This window comes from Harpia harpyja, chromosome 1, assembly GCF_026419915.1.
Source record: "Harpia harpyja isolate bHarHar1 chromosome 1, bHarHar1 primary haplotype, whole genome shotgun sequence".
Lineage (NCBI taxonomy): Eukaryota > Metazoa > Chordata > Aves > Accipitriformes > Accipitridae > Harpia > Harpia harpyja.
In genome coordinates, this window is record NC_068940.1 from 25,119,205 (window position 1) to 25,143,550 (window position 24,346).

Genomic DNA, 24,346 nt, shown 5'->3' on the forward strand with positions numbered 1-24,346 from the left:
TGAAGTTCCCCGTCACCTCAAATTGTAACTGTGCTATTACACAACATACACGAAGTCCAGGTTGAGTTCTACAAACAGGTTTATGAAACCAACAGCTTAAGGTGTAAATGCAACCCAGGAAAGCAAAGTTAAATTGAATTCTTTCCTAAAACAAGATTTCCTCCCTCCCTTCATACAAGTTCCTTCACACCTCTGATTCTGGGATGAAAAAAGATGCCATTTTTATTTCACAAAATCACTGGTAATACTGTCATCTTAAACATAATAAACATTTTTTTTTTTTTTTACAAATGCTATTTAGTGATACTCACTTATCCAAAATTCAAACTAAGTATATTAATACAAGTATTTATCAAATACCCACTAAGTCACACCATTACTTCAGCCTCCCTCTCAAGAAACGAAGCTGTACAACCAGATCTGCTTAGAGTTGACAGGTTAGGGTTAAAGTCCAGTAGGAAACAGATGGTTGCTGGTCCTTGATGCATCAATGTACAGGGACCAAAAGAATTGCTAGAGGACCAAGGTTTGCATCATCCTCCAGCAAAAATATGTCAATATTAAGGCACTAAACACAAGGTAGCAAGACACATATTACACACAAATTTGAAAGACGTAAACGTATTGCCAACAATGTATATAATTCTAACTGGGCAGGCAATCTCACTGACAGTGCCAAAGGCTTTGACAATTTTTCAAATTCAGTGCTAAGTCTTTTTATATCAGAACTAAATACGAAACTTACACCTGAAGCTTTGAGGGACTGGAGGACTTGTTTACAGTCATCACTTCAAGCTTTCAAGATCAAATTAACTTTTTAAAAAAGTTTTTCTAATTTCATGTGATAGTGTCAACTTAACGACTCAGATTAAAAAATAAGGTGTCTCGCTCATCTGGCAAAGCTTACCAGCCCTCCAGACAAGTCTGCAAAAAGAAATGAACTCACTCACAGTAGGTCTTCGGAAATCCAAATTTTCACCTTAGTCTCCTGTCACCCCTCCTGGGCAATGCAAACACACTCAGCAGCCAAAAGAACCAAGGTCTTGGAAGTTTTTTTTAAGTTGGCAGCAGCCCTTAAAGAGCCAGGATCAGGATCTCAACAAATCCTTACTGCTAGCAGTGACCTTCACTAAGCCCTTCAGCACATCTTCATTAAGTACAAGGGCTCCACACCAGGATTTTTAATAGGAATTGATCAATGTTGCCTACAGCTTCCAACGTTACTTCTCTTCTGGAGTTATCCTGACATGCTCCTGCTCCAGAAGCCACCCACAGAGAAGACAAATGGGAATGCTGGCACCTCCACCGAAGTGCTACCTTTCAAACCCACAAGCCAGTAACATTTGGGCCCAGCTACAATGATGCTGCAATCAAGCAGCTGAGACTTCAGAAAATCCTCCTCTCCGATAACTCTACTACAGAGATGAAAATTCTGGCAGGTGGGGCAAGGAAGTCAAATCTAGCTATCACAGCAAGGCTACTTGAGCACAAGTCTTATGAGGAGCAGCTGAGGGATCTGGGGTTGTTCAGTCTAGAAAAGAGGAGGCTGAGGGGAGACCTTATCGCTCTCTACAACTACCTGAAAGGGGGTTGTAGTGAGGAGGGTGTTGGTCTCTTCTGTCAGGTGGCTGGAGATAGGACAAGAGGAAATGGCCTCAAGTTGAGGCAAGGGAGATTTAGGTTAGATATTAGGAAAAATTTTTTTACTGAGAGGGTTGTCAAACATTGGAATGGGCTGCCCAGGGAAGTGGTTGAGTCACCATCCCTGGAGGTATTCAAAAAGCGAGTGGATAGGGTACTCCAGGGCATGGTTTAGGGGGCATGGTTAATGGTTGGACTTGATGATCTTGAAGGTCTTTTCCAACCGAAATGATTCTATGATTCTATGATTCTACTTGAGCTCTAAGTCTTACACTGATGTTAGGCCAATTAGTAGCATTCAACTCCAATATTTATCTAAGTATTAGGAGCTAACAATTTATGCCCATCAGAAGGGGCACAGTGAAAGGATAACATTATCCACTGGACAGAGTTACACTTCTCCTTCCTGTTGCAAAAATACTTCAACTAATGATGAATTCTACAATAACATTTCAAATTTTTCAAAAGGGATGACCAGTGCTTAATTACTGAAGACAACTTACTTACTGAACTCCTTTCTGAATGAGTAACTTTGGAGCAGCTTTTGGGTGAGAAAGATTTCTCCAGCATATCTGCATCTGAGAGTCAGTTCACACGCCTGCTCCTGGTTGTCTTCTTCCTACAGCACTTCATTTGTTTCTTGGCTTTGAGCAGCTCTACAGAGAAACAACTCACCGTTTCCAACAAACACAGGAGTGGGAAGTGTATGGTTATCTTCCCATTCACACCTCAACCATGTTTTCTCTAGGAGTAAATGTGTGGAGGAAGAAAACACCTTCCATCCAGTCATACGAGGTAGAGAGGAACCTTAAATGTCTGTCCCTCTCTAGAGCATTAGTGACCAACTCGTGCTTCTTAGACATGCAGAGCTCTTCAAAAGTTGAAGCACAGGTCCCAGTCAAAACTGGGACCTGCATTAGGGTGGTGCTGACAGGTAATCGAAGAGCCTTGCCACAGCAAGCACAACTGCGACAGCTGCTGTGCCACGTGCAGCACCAAGCCCCTCATCTCATACCTGTCACAGCAGCCATCTCTTCCCTTCCTTCAGCTCTCCAAGTCCTTGCAGACCCAGGACTATTTTGATATCACAAAAGTTTAACTGCCCTTGCTCTGAAGCATGATCCACTTCTTTAGAGTGATCATTCTATTCACACAGTAAATTATCACTACAAGGTCTTCGTTACTTCATTAGAGCATCCGCTGAGTTTCAGGACTCAATGTGGTGGCCCTCTTCAGCTGAGTCTACATTCTACTGTGCTGTGCGACAAGCTAAGAGGGTCAATACAGCAAAACCTTGGTGCAGAGGCCTCATGGCCAAACTACATGTTTTGCAGGAAGTTTTACTTTCAACTGGCTGTTGTCTGGTTCTGTGCACTTAATACCTATTTGTAACTAGAGCATGTCTTCCAATTCAATTTCATCTGAAAGGAATCCTATTTGTGCACCTGAGATACTCCACAATGGAGAGCAAAGAACTGTAAAATGGGACAATCAAGAGGTGCACTTCAAAAGCACACTCTGATCTGAACTAAATTGCTAATGGAAACAGCCATTAAAAGGCTCTAGACACCCAAACAGATTATATGTTGTTCCAGGCCTACAGAATGCACGGCAGAGTCATCTTTTTTTCCACTACTTTCTGCCCACTGAAGAAACTTTCTTGCCGTTAGATCATATCACTGAGATCCAAACAATCTGCACATAATTTAAGGTTTGGGCAGCTACAGGTATTGCATCTACGGTTCATGTGACCCATCAAACAATGTAGTTTGAAGCTTTAATTGTGTTATCATCCAGCTGATGTAAATTACGGTACCAAAAATTAGTTTTCCAGTGGCATAAATTATGGTACCAAAAGTACCATAGGTACCAAAGGTTTTTCAGTGGATGACCAAGCCAAGTGCTGGAACAAAGCAAGTCACCCAGTGACAGTGAGCCCCACTAATTTGGAACACTGTGAACATCTCAAGTCTATCTTGCAGTCCTCCAGTGGAGTAAGATGCCACTGACCTGAATAGCAAAGTAAAACAGACAGTTTTGAAAGCTTGCCTTTCCACTACAGAAATGCAAATCTAAAAAGGCAAACAAATCTCGTACATTAAAATAGATTGCTTTGTCTTCTCCCTACTACACTGCAGACAGTTTGTGCATGTACTACTGCAGTTATTTTTGGCAAAGGTCACATCGAGATGGCAATTTGATTCAGTTAAGGACTTCCTCAAATTGCAGGCACCTGGAAGTTGTTTGTATCTTCCAAGACTGGCATCTAGAATGTTCTTAACTTCAGAAACAGGCTACACAAATCTGAATTTTCATGCCGCAGAAATAGAAAGGAAGCCACAATCTCTCTTATGAGAAAGCCACAATTGAAATAGTTCCCAAGGGAAAACTGTAATCATGAAGGTATTTTTCCCTCATTTTAATTTTCAATTTCAGCCAGCAACAGCAGAACAAAATGGACATGTTAGACAAGGCCATTAAAAAGCCAGTCTCCTCTTTATGAAAACTTACCAGGTCAAGTTACATGCAGTGTTTTTTCCTCATACCAAGACAAGTGTTTACTTCCCTTTTAATAGCTTTCATTCAGTTTACTTATTCTTTCTGTCGTGCACAGAGCTCCGGGCATTTCAGCAGCATGGTAAACCAGTGAATACCTTTAACTAAAATAATCATCAAGTTTTTCTATTGATGCAAGCCTTGCTGCTGCTGCTGAAAGGTCAGAAATGGAATAAGCAAGAGCGGTTTCAGAGAGGCGCAGTTGCAAGATGACTTTGTAAAGGAAGGCCCCAAAGTTATCTATCCCTGTTAATTATCATTTGGGGACAGACATCGATTATCTGTGCAAACACAGAAAAGGACAGTGAAGCTTTTGAAAAGCAGCAGTGAGGCAAATAAGCAATTATTGATTCGTGTGTTTGCCAAACATTTTCACCCACTCATAACAAGGAGAGTTTAAGAGGATTTTCACTACATAGTTAGTAATAAGAGACAGCCTCTCCAGCTCATAAAAGGGAAGTCAGAACATAAGCCAGATGCAGAACTCCAACAAACACTGATTCACAGCTCCAGTCACACTCAAAGTCACATATGAAATGAGCAATTCAGCCATCCAATAAGCCAAGAAGGGGAAAGAGAGGGCAATTATGTCTCTGTTCAACAGAGCACCATTTAAAGTATTCCTTCTGATTCAGCACCAACCCTTGTGATCAGTATTCTTGGCCTACCATCAATTAATTTAATTATACAATTATTGAAAAAATGCAGCGTTCTCCCTTCCCTGCTTGCCCACAACCAGTCCAATACAAGTCACAGAAATTAGTCAGAAAGAACATGTAGAGTAGCTACCGCCAATTTTACTTTTGAAGTTCAAGTCACAGAAATGCCTGGATATTAGCTCAAACATTACTGAAAAGTAATGTTTCCTTTAATTGAGCAAATGGAGCCTAATATTCTATATTAACTGATACAATGTGAGGGGCCATGAAAGCTGCCACCGAGTTCCTTAACACCCAACAGTTACTTACTTGAGATTCATCTGGGCTGTTTAACTGACAGCTGTATGTTTGGAACCACATCATCAAGCACAGTTTGTTGCCTGATTGCTGGATCTTCCTCCCCTGTTGAGCTCCCAAAGGCAAGTTGAGCTTCAGCTCCTCCCCAGTTCTGCCTTCTTTTAACTCCACATGCATCTAGTATGCTTTAACCCTTCTGCTAACAGACTTGTTATCCCACAGCCAGTGCCTGCTTAACTCTTTTTTTTTTTTTTTTTTTTTGCTACTTGAAACAGCTGCACCAACTAATTTATACAGATACTATAGCAATAAGCACAAAGTTCCTACCATTCAAGCTGATATAAGTATATTTTAAAGACAATGTTCTTGAACAGGAAGGAATTCAAAGGAAAGAACAGGGCCTTAGCCACGTTAAAACAATATTGTTCTACCACGGACTGACGCATTAGTCACTGGTTTTGGAACGAAATGCCCTCTTCCCTTTGTGCCAGCTTTGGGCTTTTTCCTCCTACGTTTGGGAGCTGGTGGAGGGGAGAGAGAGCACAAGGCAGCAGCAACTAAGGAAGTTATGGTTCTCCTCTTTCAACTTGTGCCATCTTCAATAAACAAAATATTTATTTGCTTTTGTTGTTACAAAGTGAAAATGAGAAGCAAGATTCAATACTCACAATACTTCCTTTAACATAATAAGGATGTGCCTCATTTTCAAAGCTGACCATTTCAGAAGGCTTTTGAAAGAGACAATGTTCTTTCCAACGCCCGCGTGGCACTATCAGTCCCAAGTGGCAATTAATTTTGGATCCTGACTGATGCCCTAATATTCCAAGTATATCAGCTACACATTAAGCAGAGGACTTCCTTCACTAAAGGACAGGAATTTAATTGAGGCTGTATTCAGATATGTCTCTGAAAGCTTAAGGGAAAGGCAGAAACGTAGTAACTAAAAATGTTTTAAAGAACACACTTATGACCTCTTTCTCCTCAGGAATTCAAGTTGTGTAGCCTACATTCAACTCTCTTTGTTCAACGCACAGGAGCCAGTCAGACCACAGGTTCCCTGTATTCAGCACAGCAAAGTCCGGCATACAGCCGCTGCTTCAGCAAAAACTTTCACACCAGCTTTAAGAAGTAGGGGAATATGCAAACAACCACAGATATTCAGAGAGCCAGAAAAAGTGCAGTATTATCAAATAGCAATCCTCAGCAAAACTTGGCTAACCATTTAAGTTGTTTCTAAGGCTAGAAAAGTCAGACCAGAACATGTTCACACGGAGAACCACTGGCAGCACAAGGGGTGCAACAGTATTTATTTTCACGTTTTATATCTAAGCTAGGCTCTTAAGGACTTCTGTGATCCTGTTTAGAACTGTGCATTATACTTGCTATAAATTACTACCCTCATACTTTAGTTCCATGTTATCAGTATGGCTCTTCTGTTACATCATTTTTAAGTGTAGTTTTTTCAACTGTACATAAACACAAACATCCTTCCACCCGTCCTTCCATTCCACTAACCATTTTTTCCACTCCTACCTTTATAGGATGCCATCACAAAGCCTCCCTTTGGCAAGGTCAATTTTAAAGGAAAATATAAAATTACTGCATTAATACATAGCTATCTTTATAAAACTTACACTTTTAATTAAGAACCATTTTCAAGCTATCAGCCAATTGGTAATTTCATACATTTGGCTAACTGACAATTTCCTCCACCAGCTTGAAATGTCACAGTACTGATTTTTGTTTTATCTTTAAGACACAGACCAAAATACCTTCAATGGACTGAGAACTCCGACCAAATAAGCCACAGAAGCAGGACACCCAATAGTAACACCATGCTTAAATTAAAGGCAGTGAGCAAAACGTATGGGTTGTGGTTTGCTTGTTTCTTACGGCAACATATTCCTAATTTTAGACACTTGAATGCTGTTAACACTAGATAAACTGCACAGATAGCAACTACTGAAGTAGATGTTATTTGAGAAAATAGCTCAACCACACTCACTTTCTGTGCTAAACTGAAGCCAGTTATAAGCATTTTAAATATCACAGGGAATGACAATTCTAATTGCATACTGTAGGATTAGATCCAAGATTGCTGTCAAAGCAACATCTCAGAATACATTAACTTTGAAATTACTGTTAGCCCAGGGAGCAAACTCAAGTTAGCTCTTTTTTCTTAATTCTGCTTCAGTTTTTCAGCTATATGAACTGCCCCTTTTGGAAACCTATAAACCTAACTTTACATTAATAATGTCAGCTTTTCCTTCAGCATACTTTACTAGAAGGCAACAATCAAAATAAGGGTGATTTAGCTGCCTCTTTATAGGTTCAATACAAGGCAATTTATGCTTCACATCTCTCACTACTTCACCAAGAACAACTTTTGACCGCAAAGAAGAAAAAGTCCCTGGGAAGAAATCAGCCTGAAATTAGTGATGGTTCTTTTTTATTTGAGAGCATACATTTGCTGATGCAGGAGGTTTTGATCAGCCTCCTTAAGCAGAGGAGACTGTCAGCAAAATAACCACTAACATTTCCAAATAGATTTATTTTCCTACAGCTGTGACATTTCTCTAATTAAAAGATGTGATTAGCAATCTCATCTGAACACAACAAGATGATTACCTAGAGATAAGGTTCAACAAATCTCTTGAGATAAGTACAGCCTCTTACACATATCCTCTGCAGTACTCTTGCCAGACCAGGGGCCACAGTGAGGGGACTAACCACAAACCTGTTTATGTGCTGGGGTCCTTGTGGAGCTAAGACTGTGTCAGTGACCTCCTGGAACAACTGAGGTGCTCTTTCCACAGAAACCCAAATAATACATTTCTACTGTGAGCAGCAGGAATTTGAGGAAGAGCGGTACAGAAAAAGCTAATTTTAAGGTAAAAACAGGTTAACAGTAACTTTTTCTTGAGTTATGTCATCAAGATGGTACTTTGCAGTACAAAATGAAGGAAACCTATGCAAGTTCCTTTCCTGTTTCTTGTTCTTCTCTTCAGGGAATAAAGAAACATTAGACCTATCTAGGGCAGGGCCTATTAACAGCTTGTCTCTCTGATTTGAGCACATCACCCCTGTAAAGCAAACATCTGAGCAGCATGGTACATAAAAAGGCAACCCACCTCCTTGTTCCTTTCAAGGGTCAGTTCTCTTCGTGACCTCACCACACTTGCAATCCCAAGTCTTCTGCATCAGATACCCATTATCTCCCTCCCATTCTTCCTGCTTAGGCTCGTCCTTCTTGTGCTCTGCTTTAAAACAAGAAAACCTTCCTTTTGGCCTTGAAATCAGTAGGTGCTTCAGGGAAACAGTACATTTTCTGTCAAATCGCCTGTGAAAATTCAGGCTCTCTTGCATCTATTAATCTGCCTGTGTACATCCATAGAACTGTTAGTTCTGTTTCAGTATTACTGTAAGATCTTAACCACAAAAGAGACAGCAGCTTTTGCAGGAGGTAGGTAGTATGGTGATTTCATGTATTTCTATAAGCAAACTGACCCTCACCCTGAATTCTGTCAGTTATCTTCTCCTTCCTCAATTTTCTCTTCCATCCTTCATTATCATTAGATATGCTCCTGCCTGCCCCTAGGCCAAGTATTGCTGCCTTCTCAAAGGCTACATCTCACATCAGTGCTAAACTTGAATATATTTGGGCAGACCCAATATAAGGAGAGCACAGCTTATTCTCCGGAGCTCTACTTCAACTACCACACACTCAACAATTCACACAGAAGTCCTGCCTCACTGGTTAGAAATTGCTCAACTGATCCCCCGTGAGAGCAACTGTTTTGCTCACTTCTCCCTCCCTTTCCCCACGATAGCAACAGAACAACAGAAATACAAATTTTGACTTGTATCCTGGCCTTATTCTCAAATTTTCTTCAAAAGGAATGGATGCTTGGATAAGAAATGAACTACTTAAATAGCATTAATTCATTCTTGGTTTTAATGTGGATGGTAATACTGCCCTTATGCTGTGTGCTGTTCGAAAGCTAAGAGAATCAATCTGCAAGAGGACTTGGAAACCAATGAATATTGAAGTTTTAAATATAACTCTAACATTTCCAGATGTTTGTCACCTTTGACATATGACTCCACTACAGAGATATGGGCTTATTTTGTATCTGATAATTAGCTGTCTTCCCAGTCACCTTTAAAGAAGGCATCCATTTCATTGCATTAAGAGATTTAACTTACTATGGATACAGTTATTTCATATATTCAGCCAATTTCTATTCCACAAAACAGGAGGAATGTGGTTTTTTTACACAGCAACATCATTCTTTCCTATCCTGAGGAGAGGCACCCCTTCATCTCCATTTGGGTCCTTCCTCAGAGGTTACATGACAGCTCAGTTCAGAAAGCTTCTTATTAAAGCAGCAATTTTACCAGTTGTGTGCTGAATACAGTCCACATAGCTGGCAAAAAAAATAGTGTAGTAACTTAGGTCACTTATCAATATGTATTTCCAATTAAGTCCTTTAGTGTCATCTACTCTTCCATGGGGGGTTTCCACGTGAAACCCAGCCTATTATGCTGTGGAAAGCTTCCCTCACCTGAACACACTTTGTCTTTTGGATCTTAGTTATACATAAGCTTATGAAAGGCTAATTTAGCATATGGTTCCTTTTTCCTCCTTGATATTTGACAATTTTTACATCGTTTCATTGACTTTTTACTAGCATGGCAGAACTAACATGTTGCTCAAGTGACACAAATCAAACCCTAAGAAATTTAACAGTAGAGTGTACTTGGGTTGTTTGTCCCAAAAAAAAAAAAAAAAAAAAAAAGCCTCCAAGTAAAGTATTTAATTTCTGTTTGAAGAGAAGCTTTCCTCAACATAGCTATGTAATAAAACAGCTTACACATCCGTCTTACTTAATATTATATAGTGAATTAATGCATTTCTACTCCCAAAATAACTCTGATGTAACATAGTAATCCAGTGCAGTCTGGTAAAACCAATGTCATCTCCTGTCACCCACTAAGGCATTTAATGAAAACTTTACATAAACGCTAAACAATGACTTAATTGAGCTAGGACCAGGCTTGATTGAAGCTGCCACAAAAAGCACTCAAAAACTAGGTAATGCAGCATTAAGGCTGCCTGTGCAACCCTCATTTGTCAGTGTAGCAAGCATGCTGTAACACTCAAACTATGCAGTGCTTTTCCATAGGACCCCCTACTTATCTCTGTACACATAATGGACCTCCTGTGGAGATGAACACTGATGCCTAGTGATTGAGCTTATTGTCTGTTGAACCTCTGTCTTATTTATGGAGGAAAAGGAACAAAAGAGGGATCACACAAGTGAGGACAACAATTAAGAGAGTAAAAAGCCACTCTGGAAAAAGATGGCTATCCTTCCTCTAACACTCATCTCTCCTGGGGTTAGGCAAGTCTCATTAAACTAGGAGAACCCAAACCAGCCAGTTTTGTACCCCACCTCTGAGGCTCTGTAGCTAGAACAAGAGCCAGAACACAAAGCATTAGCAAAGGAGGCAAGTGGGAGCGAGATTCTTACCCCGAGTACTGAAAACACTCCACAAAGACACAAATTAAAGCCTAGGACACTATGTTGGTTGCTGAAGACCACAAAAAACCCTTCCTCTTATTCTCTGCTGTACCAACACATAGAAAAGCTGCAGCATATGCACAGAAGGGAACCAAGCTTAGGCAGCCCAGACAACTTAAAGGCTGCCCATTAAGTGCTCTGCCTTAGTATCAAGGTATATCCATCCTTACCTTCCCACACTCAAATGCAGGGCTCTGCCACCTCCTTTTCACTGCCTAGAGGCCACCTACTGCATTTTGGAGAGCAGCACCTTCTTGCTCTTTGAACCCACTCCTGTTGCCTCAGTGGACATGAACTGCAAGTCACGTCCTGCTCAGATTCTACGTCATGAACTTGCCTACAAGCAGAAACATCACAGATTAAGTAGCTGCCCAGCTTATTCAATCGGTCTCTCAAAAGGTTTTTACGGCTTTAACTTTCTAACAGTGGGTTAACACAGTGCGGACAGCAACATGGATGAATCCACTTCAAAAGCATATTCTAGAAAAATGAGACTTTAAAAATAGTAGTTCTCACGCTTTGCTATACACCAATATATTCCATAAATACAAGGTTTAAATTGGCATATTGGTATATACCCATGACTGCCAGTAGTCAGGTCATTTTGCTACAAACTGTTCATCACTTTAACAGATAAATTGCTGCTTGGAACAAATACTATTTTTGTAATCAAAGACACCAAATTTGTTTCAAAACAACCTTGCAAAAACATTCTCAGGCTCCTCTGGAAAACCAAACAAAAACAAAAAGCAAACAAGAGCACAACTATTTATACATCTGCCAAGCAAACATTCTACAGCAGACAATATAGTAAGAAAAGGGAAGGTATTAAATATAAAAACTAACCCTCCCATCGTGGGGGGTGGAGGGGGAGACAGTTACTCTTTGAAGTTAATCTAATCAATGCTACCATTTTTACCCATCATTTCCTATTACATTGACTATATTTGTAAATACATCTATTTTAATGTAACATTTGTTTTTCTGACAAAGTCAAAGCATTAACTGTATGTATTTCACCTCTCCAATGCAAAGCTTGGAACCAGGTACAGCATCATGAAAGAACTGATTGTCACTGGCAGCCGGCAAATGCTAAACCACAGGGATTCACTTGCACTGGCCCTGCTTCACCAGACTGGAAAAGGCCAGTTTTTTGCTAGCAGTATTGTGTGGGTTGCCCCCAGTTCCCCCCAAAACATATAGTGTTGCTCCAGGGAGAAAGAAAGAAAAGTTGCTTATCTTGATTTTCATGGCACTACTGTCATCATCTAAGGACAGTAATCTAGAACACTCTCCCAAATGAAGAGTTTTTCCAATATTCTCTTCCATTACACAAATTTTAAACAGTCCAACAAGCTTATTTTTTTCTTTACCACAAAGGAAAGCTGACAGTTTCCAAACTGGGGTTTGTGGCAGGGCAGAAAGCAAACCATTTTGGACAACCAAACATCAATTCTTAAATGCTCCAGTTATCACCGCTTTTTACATATGGGTCAGACAGAGTCAAATTTACTGCTGCTTGAAGAAGCTGGGGAAAAAAAAAATACTCCTCTTTTTTTAACCTCACAGATACTGGTTTGAATAGCTACTGGCTTAAAACTTCTGTTCAGTAGTCAGGAGATAACCATTTCCACAGGGAAGCTCTTCGAAATAAACAGACACAAAAAAACCCCAACCCACAATCCACTTTTCCAGGGATTTAAACTGTGCTATAACAATAATCATCAAGAGATGGTCAGACTTCTCAGTGTTGTCTATTTAAGGCACCGCAAAGCCACCTCACAAGGCTTGACACAAGTCTTCACCTGAAGCTGTCCACTATAAAGTCTAACACACAAAAAAAACCCAGAAAGGGTTACACTGTTCAGTTATGCAAGTCACAAAGGTTCAAATTTAGATTTATATTTAGTTCTTCAATTCCCACCCAGAGTTCAACTCAGTAAACTGATCTATTTTTAGCTTTTGACTCTTTTGGACATTTCCTTCCTTCATCTGTGTAAAATGCGTCACAGCTTCTCAAATGTTTCCCTTTGGCTAGGGAAGGATGCATCTGATTCCAAGCTTAAAAAAAGAAGTTAACACACACACACGCCGCGTGGTTATTGTTGGCTGAGTTGTACCCTTGTTCTGAGTTAAGAATAGGCAAATTTGACTCCAGTCCTCGCACCGTACTACAAAAAGATATTGTTCTTTCTGCACTGACAGGTTAACAGCATGTCACGGCTATCCTCTGCAAGGATCACCGGTAGCCAAACCAAATTTTATCACTTACCTATAAGCAGGCTTGACTTGGCTTTGCTGCCTTGATAATTCAGTAGACCAACAGCAGAATTTTCCCATAATGGGAATAGAAACAAAGTCCAGGTTTGTAACTTTCTGCTCAGCCACCAAGGCAAGAAATTCAGTCAAGTGAGTGTCCTTGTTTTCCTTCCAAAGACAGCCTTCTACTACGTTTGGAGAAGCTGGTCTCTTAGTTTTTATTTATTTACTTCATATAAAGCATTAACAAGCCAATCAAGTTACTAGATAAGCCATTACAGCTGACCTCATCTTTCCATCTGAAAAGGTGCCACTGTCCTAATAAATTTTAGTTTGGCTTGCCTTTGTTGCCCTTACAGAAGCCTGGATCACATAATCCCGTCCGTTAAGCAGTGCACAGCATTGATTTCCTCTTTGAGCTCCACAAGCCATAGCAAGTTCAAGTCTAACAACTATCTTTAACTGCAGAAAACAAGTACTTGAGGCATACAAAGTGTGACTTTAAGGGGTACAAAGCAAGAGCATAAGCTACTGCTGTAACTGTCCCATTTCCATTCTTTTAGGAGCAACCTGATGTCCAATATGCCACCAAAATGGACTTGCTAACTAACATCAATAAAGCAAATAAATAAATGAAGACAGGGATAAAAGCTTAGAGAGTAAAGCTTTATTTTTTAAAAAAACAAAAATCATGGCTGTTCAGTTTCTTTAGCAGAGAAATCATATCCTATTTTATTTCTCTATAGTAACAGACAGAAGGAGGCCTCTAAAGATGGGGTTTGACATCTACTTAAGTCTGATCTTCACTGCACTACATACTATCAGCTTTTGCGTAGAATAGGACAATCCAGTCAACTTATATTTCAGTTCACCTGGATTTGCTGACAGCTTTCTACCTTTTTTCTGTGCCTTCAGCTGCAGGTATCTATTCCTCTAATTCTAGAAGGATTACGAAAGGCCAAGACATTTCAACCTTAGCCTAAATTTTTTAGAAGAGGGTGGAGCATTTTTATGATCTCAGGGAACGGTATCATCTTGGCACTCAATGCTGCATAACCCAACATGTCCAAAAGTTAGTGGCATGATAAACATTTGGAAAGTGAAAGACTTACTATCTTGATGCTGGTAGAAAATTATATCCAATAGTGTACAGACAAGTCTACACAATGGGTACCGCAAAGTCCTTTGTGTAGCATAAGAGGTTAGCCAAGTGATATTTACTATTTAAGCACTCCATTTATCCTAACTCACTTCTTGGGATGCTCTTGATGTATTCTCCTGCTGTTCTTGATGCGTCCTCCCTTTATTATCTGGGCCAAATTTTAAGAAATGTCACCTCATTTCATCCCAACATTTAACATGTGCTTGGGCTCTGAAAACAAGCAGTACCCAAGATTTCAACGTTTGAGACTTCTTTTTTCAAAAAATCTCAGCAATAACATTTCTCATCGTTTGATGGCCTCAAAGGTATTTACCGCCTACGTGACCATCACAAAGCATAGTGAAAAGCCTCTGACCAAATGCCTTGACAAAGTATCTTATAAGGCTCCAGGTTTCACTGATGCACAAAAATGCAGGAATTCAGTTTAAAATCTAGAGGGTTTGGATTTTAATTCACTGTTTTATGCAAGAAGTGAGGTACGGACTACATAAAAACAAGTAGGTATTTAACATCTCCTTGTGAGCCCTACTGGCTGCAGTAGATTTCCCTGTTCATTTTTAGCACTTACGAAATCTCACTTCGCTATGACCCCAGACCCTCAGCCTCTAATTGCTTAACAGTTACATATGAAGCTAACCACAAAAATCACTACTGGTTGTTTACACAGTCCGCAGACACTTCACGAACAACTATTAGTGCTCATACGTGCACTAAGACTACAAGGAAACATGAGTAATTAAGCTCTGGGTAGTTTCACAGACAAGTAGGATGCATTGGGATTACTCACAATAGCCCCGTTCAGCGTCTGCTGCCCAGAATACTTGCTCCAACTTTTTGTTAAAAAGATTCATCATGCAAACTCAGTTTTCTAAGCTACGCATAATATTTAGTTTAACAGTGTATACATGCACACATATATCCCCATGCACACTGGTAAAACAAAACTTTCTGAATCTCAGCCTCGTGTTCTGACTCTTATACAAGCCAACAACATTAATGTGACTCTTACACAGATTCGTAGGAATTATCTGAGCACCCTGTTGAAATACTATATTATAAAACATACCAAACAAAGCAAACTACCAGCATATTTTGACTGCTGAAAGCCTACACTTTCCATCATTTACATCTTGCTTCCTTATCATCTTACGCCCCGAGAGACAAAAAACTTAAGGAATTTTCTCATCTCCCTGTAAAAGTTCCTTTCTCCTCTTAAGAAAAAAAACCACCACAATTACAAAACAGTAGTACTGATTTCAGTTCTGCAGTAAGGTCCAGGTTACAAAACATCACATTCAAAGTACCGGCAAGATACCTGCACAGTTCAGCACTGCTCAGTAGGAAAACCTGTTACATATTTGCAGTGGTTTTTATTAACAAGTGCTATTGCCACTTATGCATGGCAGTAACAGTGACACAGGAGATGAAACAAATTTGACTAAATGATTTGAGAAGACTCCACTCAACAACCTTGGAAAACAACCCTATTTTTTAAACAAATGCACAATTAGGCTATCTTCTCCTCTGTGCAAGCACAAGAGGCTGGGATCAACAGCTCCAGTTTCAGCTGAGTTAGAGCAGCTATTTGGCAGAGAAGCCACTGGAAAGGGCTTTGTATCTTTAAAGCAAAGCCTTGTCACTCAGACTGGTGAAACTTTGTGGACGCAGCCCATTTATGACCCTCCTCTTTGTATATCAATATAACAACCAACTCTAGAGGGTGAAAATCGGATGCTTTAATGTATTGTAGTGTCTACTGCTAAAAGCACTTGAGCTGTTCCTTGTCATTTCAGTTCCTCCTCCTCCTCCTCAGTACTGGGTAAGTGATCTGTTTTCTCAAAACAGCAGTATCCTTCCTGAAGGAATATGACTCAGCTTTGCAGATCATCAGTATTACTTCACCAGTAGTCTACTTTCTGATTTCACTGCACCAAGAAAAATGTTAAGTTAAACAAAGATCCTTCTCCAAATCGAGCAAATTTCTTTATGAGAACAACCAACTAGATGCAACCATTTTAGTCAGTAGATTTAAAATAGCCTGCTATGACCTTCAATTTTTTTTTCTAATTTGACCCAGTAGCATTTTTCATTTTTTTTAAAGATTAGACTTGGTTCTCACTAACATCAATCAGAAAAATTAGTGTCCTTTGTTCTCATTAAAATCATCACCCACTTCTAGAAGAATATCCCTCAACCGCCAGTGCATTTCCAAATTTTCAATGTGTCTTTCCTGCCACAAACAGCTATTTCGGTGATCTCACCTCCTTCTTCAAGCTGCAGACCAAAATCACAGTGCAGTTTCACCCTATTAATAAACTGACCTAACAGTCTGAATCTAAACAGGCCCATTTGTTGACACTAAATTTTTTTTTAAATTTTTAATTTAAAAAGAGTAGAGCAACATTAATATTTTCTCTTTATATTGGGGTAGGGTAAGTCTTTCCAGTCTTTGTTCTGATTTTATTTACCTAGACGGTCATTTTACATGGAAAAGCTTTTGGAAGCCGCATAATATTTCAGGTTGAAATTTCATTCCTGGTTCATTTCTGCTACATTGCTGTGGGACATGTTTAATTAGCGAGAAACCACTTCTTTAAGAAACATTTACTACCCACCTTGTCTACACGGTGACCAAGCTCTCCCACTAATGAAAGCCTCAGCTGCACCAAGTCTCTTCCTACTTCTGTCAGCTCCTTTCTGAGCACATCAGCACTTCATGCCAGCTCAAATGTACTCCTCTCAAGAATGGGCCTGGCTTTTCTCCAACTCCTATTTACCTTCCACTCCAAATGTGCATTTAGTTTATCAACTGTCAGCTATCACAGATGTTGCAAGTAATCCTCTGTCCCCTCTTAGAAATATTCATGACCTCTGCCTCCAACTTCTTCAAACACACCCTAACCTCTAACTTTCTCTATCCTTCGTTATACCCAGAGAAGTTTAGCTGTTCCACGCTAAGGCAAGTTCCACAACAGCTGCTGCATTTCACACTGAAGCACGCTGTCCTCATCTTCATTGTTCCAGGAAACATCAATCCAACAACACTATTCCCAGAGTAACTTCTCCATTGTAACTTCATTGTTTCTGTTGATATTTTTGTTTTGCATACTGCACATCAGCAAATATCAAGTTGTGACATTTCTCTAAGTGTCATTAGAGACAATCATTTGTCAAAACATCATTTCCGCCCCCCCCCCCCCAACCATCTTATTGAAATGGATACTGCTGGAACTGGATTCAAATCTTCACAAGAGGACCCACTTCTTTTTCAGCCCAGGTCAACCAGCACTAATGACAGAAATACTGCTGCAACCTTCTCACTGACTAAAGCAACTCAACAGACAAAGTAACAGATTCCTGAAGAGCCGACACAACACTTAAAAGTTTTTTGTTGTGGTTTTTGGGTTTTTTTTAATACAAATGTTGTTGTCACTCTAAGCTGCATGAAAGAATGCCCAACTTGTTTCATACTTTACATTCTCTGCACGCTCACCACTTCTTAAAACCCTCAAACACACCTCAGCTCCTGACAGCCACAGAACCAAGAATCAATACTTGCAGAGGACAGCATGGAGATATCATGTGGGCTACCACCAGTGCTGCCTGCCAACACTTTACTTTTGGCTTCACTGTTAGATTATTTTTGTTAGACATTTGGAATAGCTACAGTGTAGTGACAACTGCCACACCAAGTAAGCCACACAACCACAGCTGTGACTACCTTCTAAGTTAGCTACTACACATCAGCAGGAGATGGATCAACGTTCTTAGAAAGGCACCATCTTAACTTTACACATTGTGTGTTCTGCTTCATGGATTTAAGCTGAAAATTGGGCTTGTTTTTCACATTTGATGCCTAATATGAAAGCTATTTTGTCCATGATCTAAAAGCTAGTGTTTTTTATTAATAGTATTTATGAGAAAAATTGCTGCCTTTTAATAGTATGCTTGCTGCTGCTTTTCCATGTAATCTTTCCCCTGCCTCCCTCTTTTCTTCCCCTCTTCCTAGGACACTTTCTCTTCTACAGTAGCATTTTTAATGTTGTCTATTACAGGCAGGCAACTTCCCCAGCTGCTATCACACAGGACACCAATGTAAAGCAGGGAAGGCAACAATATATAAAACAATATGATCAGGAAGAAGTAAAACATAGATCCTCCCTGTAAACTTGAAGTAGCAAATTTTTGAATAAATCTTTTGGTTTTTATCTCTACAGTATTTGGTAAGTGATGTTCATGAAAACTAAGCAAACCACACGATCATTATTTAAGAGGGGAAAAAAAAAATCAATCATCTTTTCACAATACTCATTAATACTTCCTATATGGTCTCAGCTACTCAAGCAATTATCAGCCTAGGCTGCTATAGGCAGACGTGGTTGAACCCAGACTGATCCAAGTCCCAAGTCATTAACACTTGCAGAAGTCTTCAACTACACGTCCATAATCACAATAGATTTCAGCATCCCATTTTCCTAAAATACTCACATGGATGTTTTGGTACCTAAATATATGTCAAAACAAAGTTTTAAATTCTCTTATCATTAAGTTTACAGTAAGAAGCATGTACACAAGCAGGAAAGAGTAAGCGTACAACGTTAGAACCAGGTGCTATTCAAAGCTATTCTGGCTACCAGCCTGTTCCTTGACTTCACCTCGGGAGAGGCGGCACACTGAACTCGGGACACCCTTCTCCTCCAAACCCACGTTCATCTTACAGACTTACTCCTCCTCCTGAGAAAGGACTGCTGCCACCTGCGTAGATTTGGTTTTAGATGGAAAATCCTCCACCTTTTTGTTTTCCCAGATCAAATGATGGGTACGATTAACAGTTATATTCTGATTTGACCTGGCAAAGCTTGGGTAGTTATTCACCCTAGTGACAAGACTTCTGGGGCCTCTTGGTTTTCCTTTGTTTTTCAAACACTTCTGTCTCTCCAAAAGGTCCCTGACCCTTGCTCGGTACGTAAATTGTGCTCCTTCTGGAAAGGTAGCAAGTGTTCTCATAAACAGGTGGTGACAGCACGAATCTCCTCAATGGCTTTGAAAACTATATCGTTTGTTCATACATGAATGAAGCTACTGCACAGTTTGCAGAAGCCACTCATACTGGATATATCTTACAGGAAATAACTACATCCACTTTCATCGCAAAACTGTGAAGAGTTATCAGTCGATAACTTGGGCTGGTGGTTTTTTTCCACTAAGACTTATCAGAGTCATTTATAAAGGCACTTGCTATACTGTCTAGCCAGGAGCTGACTGAAGCGCTTACAAGCCTTTTTCTCTGCATCCTTTTGCATTTACGGATTTCTCCAGCATCCCAGAAAGGTAATTTTAATTGCAAAATGAACAATCAAGACCTCTTTCACTTAGATGAAAAAAGTTTTGCTCTCTATGCTCAAAACTAAAATTCATTAGCTTCAACTAGCAAAAATTCTTTGGTTTTGAGGACGCTGTCATCATAGCATGATTTAAACTTAACAGACAGCCCTTATTGCATCCTAAAGATGTCAGTTGACAGTCCCCTTCCCACAGTACTGAGGACAGCAAAGCTGCAAAAATGAAGATATGAAGATTTAAGCAACAAAAACAACCAAACAAAACCTACATATGGTTACTGCCCTGTAAGCCATGACTTGATGGTAGTCCCTCAAATTCAACTTTACTCATTAGCTGCTTTTGGCCCTTCCGAATACATAGGCTTTTAAGTTGAAACTTGGAATACCTTTCGAAAACTTTTAATACCTTTTCATACAGAATAGATCTTGTGTACTTAACACATGTATTAACACCCCTCAGCCACTTTGCGCCACTGGGTTTTCATACAGCAATCGTCTGTTTTTCCATAATTCTAAGAGATTTTATTAGTCCTTTCCAGTCACACCAGTGCACTTTTTAGTAAGAAAAAAAAGGGATGCTTGTCTATATATCTTCATCTCAAAAACCATATCCCTTCTGTCAGTTTACACAGTCATCTCTAATCTCCAATTTACACACAGGACAGAAAGGCACTTCCTACAACCACTGTGTTTTCTCCATCAAAACGTAATCGCCTCGCTTGGCACTCTACTCTGCTTCTTAGCAGTTTTACTCTTAATCCTGCCACAAAGAAGGTGACAGATCTAACAAGGTGTTCTTGTCTTTTCAACTCTAAATAATGAGATTTAGATACCAAATAGATAACAGAAAGTAAGCTGCCTCAATTTCTTCCAATTCCAATAAAGGGATTCCTCATTTAAATTCAAGACACACAATCTTGAATGTTTTCATACTACTACCTCACTTCCAGTTCAGCTGCTTTCTTCACATTTCAACTGCAACTTATTTCCACAACAACTCTGAGTGAGCTAACATTTACATAACCAAAGTGAAAACTGGAAACGTACACATTTCAAGTGATGTGAACCTAGCTGCTGTTCAATATCCTAACAAAACATCTTCCAAATAATGAAACTCCATTCTTTAGGCTACTTTAATTCTACTTCAGGCTTAGTCTTACAAAAGGACAGGAGGAAAGCCAATAACCCCACCGGCAGCTCAACTGACCAATTTAACTAACCTAAGATTAGAACTGATTGTTTAGGCGGGTTTTTTGTTGGTTTTTTTTTTCTTCCTGGAAAACATTGTAACATTTTTACTCATTTTCTCTTTTAAGTAACAGCTACAGCTTTGCTGACATTCTCTGCAAGTGACAGGAAAAAGGAAGCATTTGTCGTTGTAAATACTGTAAAGAGAAAAATTTTTTGTCTGCTCCCACGTACACCAAACGAAGTTTTTTGCTTGTTCATTGATCGCTGCGTCCATTGTGTTTCACTGAAAAAACCTGTGCCTCCTGTTCAAACAAAGGGAAGCACGGGAGATCTCTTAATAGACCCTTTCCTTACAAAAGAGTGGATCATGCACAGAGGCAGAGTTTGAAGAGCTCTGCCCAATACCAAACACCCACGAGAGATGCCGGAACATTTTCCAGCATATGTCACAGCCCAGGCTGAACCTGATAACCTCCACATGTAAATATGGAAATGAGAATGCCAGTTGTTAAATATGCTCTAAGAGGTTTTCGATAAGCATTTGACATGTCCTTCTACTGCTTTAAGATTTTCAGTTGCTGCAAGTCTAAGCTCAGTGTAACTTCCCCGTTATCAGAAGTTATCAGTATCAGAAGTCTTCACTGCACCACTTACAAGCTTATCAATTCTGTGTCATCCCTCTACCCACACATAAATGTGGAAGTTGACTATTAATACAGCTAGCTGGGTCTTCCAAAACTGCAAGATTACTACACATGTACCCATTTGTAACTACGCTAGGCAGACTGTAAGTCTCCTGTTGTAATCTGTCATTTTGCTTTCAACGGGATTTCCCCCCTCCCCCCCGAGAACGACAAAGCTCAGTCCTTCCACGACGAAACCCACCAAGGCCAGCACCCTGACTCCACGAGGAGTTTTGCACTCATTGCTGCCATGTGAAACAGGTTGCCGAGGGAGCATCAGGCCCTTCAGAGGGGACGCAGCCCCCTGTTTGGACCGTCTGTCCAAGCAAACGCAGCTCTGAACCCTGCTTCAGGGACGCCTGCTGCAAATCACACCTCCTCCTTCACCCTCATTAAATCAAACACGTTCAACAGCAAGCACCGACCGCGAGCAGCACCGATTACGCCGTTTCCCACTTCCCTCACAGACTTCCCTTAAAAACCCAATTAACGCAGCTCTTATTGTTATTATGACTGCTGCCACCGTTGTTGTTGGTTTGTTGTTTTTTTGTTTGGGTTTTTTTTTTTTTTTTCACAGACGAAATCGGCAATCCCTCTCATCTTTCCAGCGGTGAGTCTGCATTTTCCTTGCTCGCCGCTCCTTTTTAGGCATCCGAACGGAGCGAGTGCCCAGCCCTGCCCTGCCGCCCCGCCCGGGAGAGATGGCCGGGGGTGCCCGGGGGGGGGGGAGGGGGGCGCGGAGCCGCCGGCGGAGCGGAGCGGAGGGGAGGACGGGGAGGAGCCGCCGCCGCTCGGGGGAGGGCAGCCGGCACCGGAGGGAGGCTCGGCCGCCACCGCCGCCCAGGCTGCCGGCAGGGCTCCGTCCCCGCCGCCGGCGGTTCGTGCGGGCCGGGCAGCCCTGCCCTCCCGTCCGTCCCCGCCGCCATTCCCCGGGGGACAACGTCTCGGTGGCGGGGACAGCCGCCCTCCCCGCCCGGTTGCGTGCCGAGAGTAAACACCGAGGGAGAAGGCGGCCTCCATATTTTTTTTTTTATTTTATTATTTTTTTTTTTTTTTTATCCCGGCAGCCTGTCAACAGGCTCCCCCACACACACACCTTCCCCTCCCGATCCTCCGCACCGAGCCCGGCTTCCCAGCCCGGCAGCCGCTGCCGCCCGGCCCCTCCTCAGCACCCCTTTAACGTGGGCTTCGCTTTTTGTCTTATTTCTTTCCCTTCCCGCTATAAACACCCGCCTTCAACCCTGCCCTCGGCCGCCACCCAGCAGCCCGCCACCGGCGGAGCGCGACCGGAGGCGGGTTGCCTTTTGCAGCGGTGTCATCCCTGCCTCCCCCCCCGCCCCGGGAGGGGGGGCCCCGGCCAGCGCAGCCCTGCGGCGTGCCGCTCCCCTGCCCCCGCCGCTCACCCTCCCCGACCCTCCGACACCGAGAGCTGCCCGGACCCCCGGAGGAACATTCTCGGGGGGGGGGGGGGGGACAGGGACGACACCGGGTCCGCCCGGCCCCGGTAACACGCCCGTTATGGGGCCGGCATCGGAGGGAGACTCGCACCTGTCACCGGCGACACCGCCTCGGGGCAGCACCCAGCCCCCGCGGCCGGGTCGGGCCGGGCCGGGCCGGGACGCCGCACCCGTTTTCACGCCTCGTCTTTGCCGGCAAGGGTGGCGTCCCGCCCGCAAGTTGCTGGGCCCCAAACGAAGCCCCACTGCCTCCCCACACCCGGCATGGGATGAGGGGGCTCGGCTTTCTCCCCCCCCGCCCCGCCGCTGCCGCCCGGCCAGGCCGGCCCGGGCCCCTCACCGCCGCCTCCCCGAGGAAGCGCGGCGGCGGCGCCCCGGACGGACGGGCGCTGCCGAGGCGGCCCCGCCGGCGAAGGGAGGGCGAGAGGCTTCCCCGGGGCCACCTGACAAAGCCGGCTGCCCTCGCCCCCTCTCCCAGGGCCGGGAGGTAAGCCGTGGCTCCCCTCCGCCTTTCGCCGCCACCTCCAGCCGCGGCCTCGCCGCTACCCCTTCCTCCCTTCCCCGGCTACGCGGCCGCACTCACCGGATCGGAAGAACGCCGCGATGTCCGCCGAGTCCTTGGCCGCCTCCTCGGCCCCTTCCCCCGCCCCGCTGCCGGCCGTGGTGGCGGCGGCGGCTGCGGCGGAGGTGGCGGTCGCGGCGCTGCTCATGGCTGCTGCTGCTGCTGCGTGTGGCGACGGCTGCTCCTCCGGGCGAGACCCACCGCCAACCCCACCGCGGCTCCCGGCTTCACCTCCGGGCGGGAGCGGCCGTTAGGGCGGCAGCCGGAGCGGGCGAGCCGATGCGGGGCGGCGGCGGCGGGCGGCCACGGCGAGCGCAGGGACATGAAGGTATGTGCGGAATGGCAGCTCCGGGAGCGCCCACCCCCCGCAGCCACCTAGGAGGCGGCGTGTGCATGCAGGGAGTCAGGGCGGGCGGGCGGGCGGCAGCCGGAGCGCAGACAATCGCGGGAGGAGGAGGAGGAGAAGGAGGAGGAGGAGGGCGACGACGACGGCATGGGGAGGGCCAGCAGTCCGCGCAGCCAGCAGCCGATGGGCGGAGAAAGAAGGAACGTTTCCAGCCTTTTTTTTTTTCTTTCAGTTTTTTTTTTTTTCTCGGGGTTTTGATTTTTGGGTTGGGTTTTGGGGTTTTTTTTTTGTGAGGGAGAGAGCCGCAGGAGCAGCAGCTGACCTAGCCGCGGGGGTGCCGGTGGCCGCAGCAACGGCCGTCCTCCATCTTGACTGGGAGGAGGAGGAGGAGGGCGGGAAGAGGGAGCCGGGAAAGGAAGCGAGTCCCCGCCCGAGGAACAAGGGCGGAGCAGGCGGGGGGAGGGGAGCTCGGGTGTCTCCGGCTGCGTCCGGCACCGGTCGGGACGGGGCGGGGCGGCGCAGGACGTCAGCGCTCCCGCCGAGCCCGCTCCCCATTGGCTGGGGGGCTCCGCCGGGCGGGCGGGGGTCCCTCGCGGCGGCGGCGGC

At 43.2% G+C, this 24,346-nt stretch overlaps 1 protein-coding gene across 4 annotated transcripts in view; it reads right to left on the bottom strand.

Moving 5' to 3' along the window:
* TRIO (trio Rho guanine nucleotide exchange factor) overlaps positions 1 to 23,975 on the bottom strand; it is a 258,492-nt gene extending 234,517 nt beyond the window's left edge. Inside the window, exon 1 of one of the 4 annotated variants that reach the window (XM_052781427.1) lies at positions 23,416 to 23,961. In XM_052781427.1, coding sequence (XP_052637387.1) covers positions 23,416 to 23,542 — 127 coding nt within the window. In that variant the 5' untranslated portion in view covers positions 23,543 to 23,961. Of the gene's footprint in view, positions 1 to 23,415 lie in introns of all 4 variants that reach the window. The other 3 variants (XM_052781449.1, XM_052781457.1, XM_052781465.1) reach the window with 3 other exon arrangements.
* Between the last annotated feature and the right edge of the window lie 371 nt (positions 23,976 to 24,346).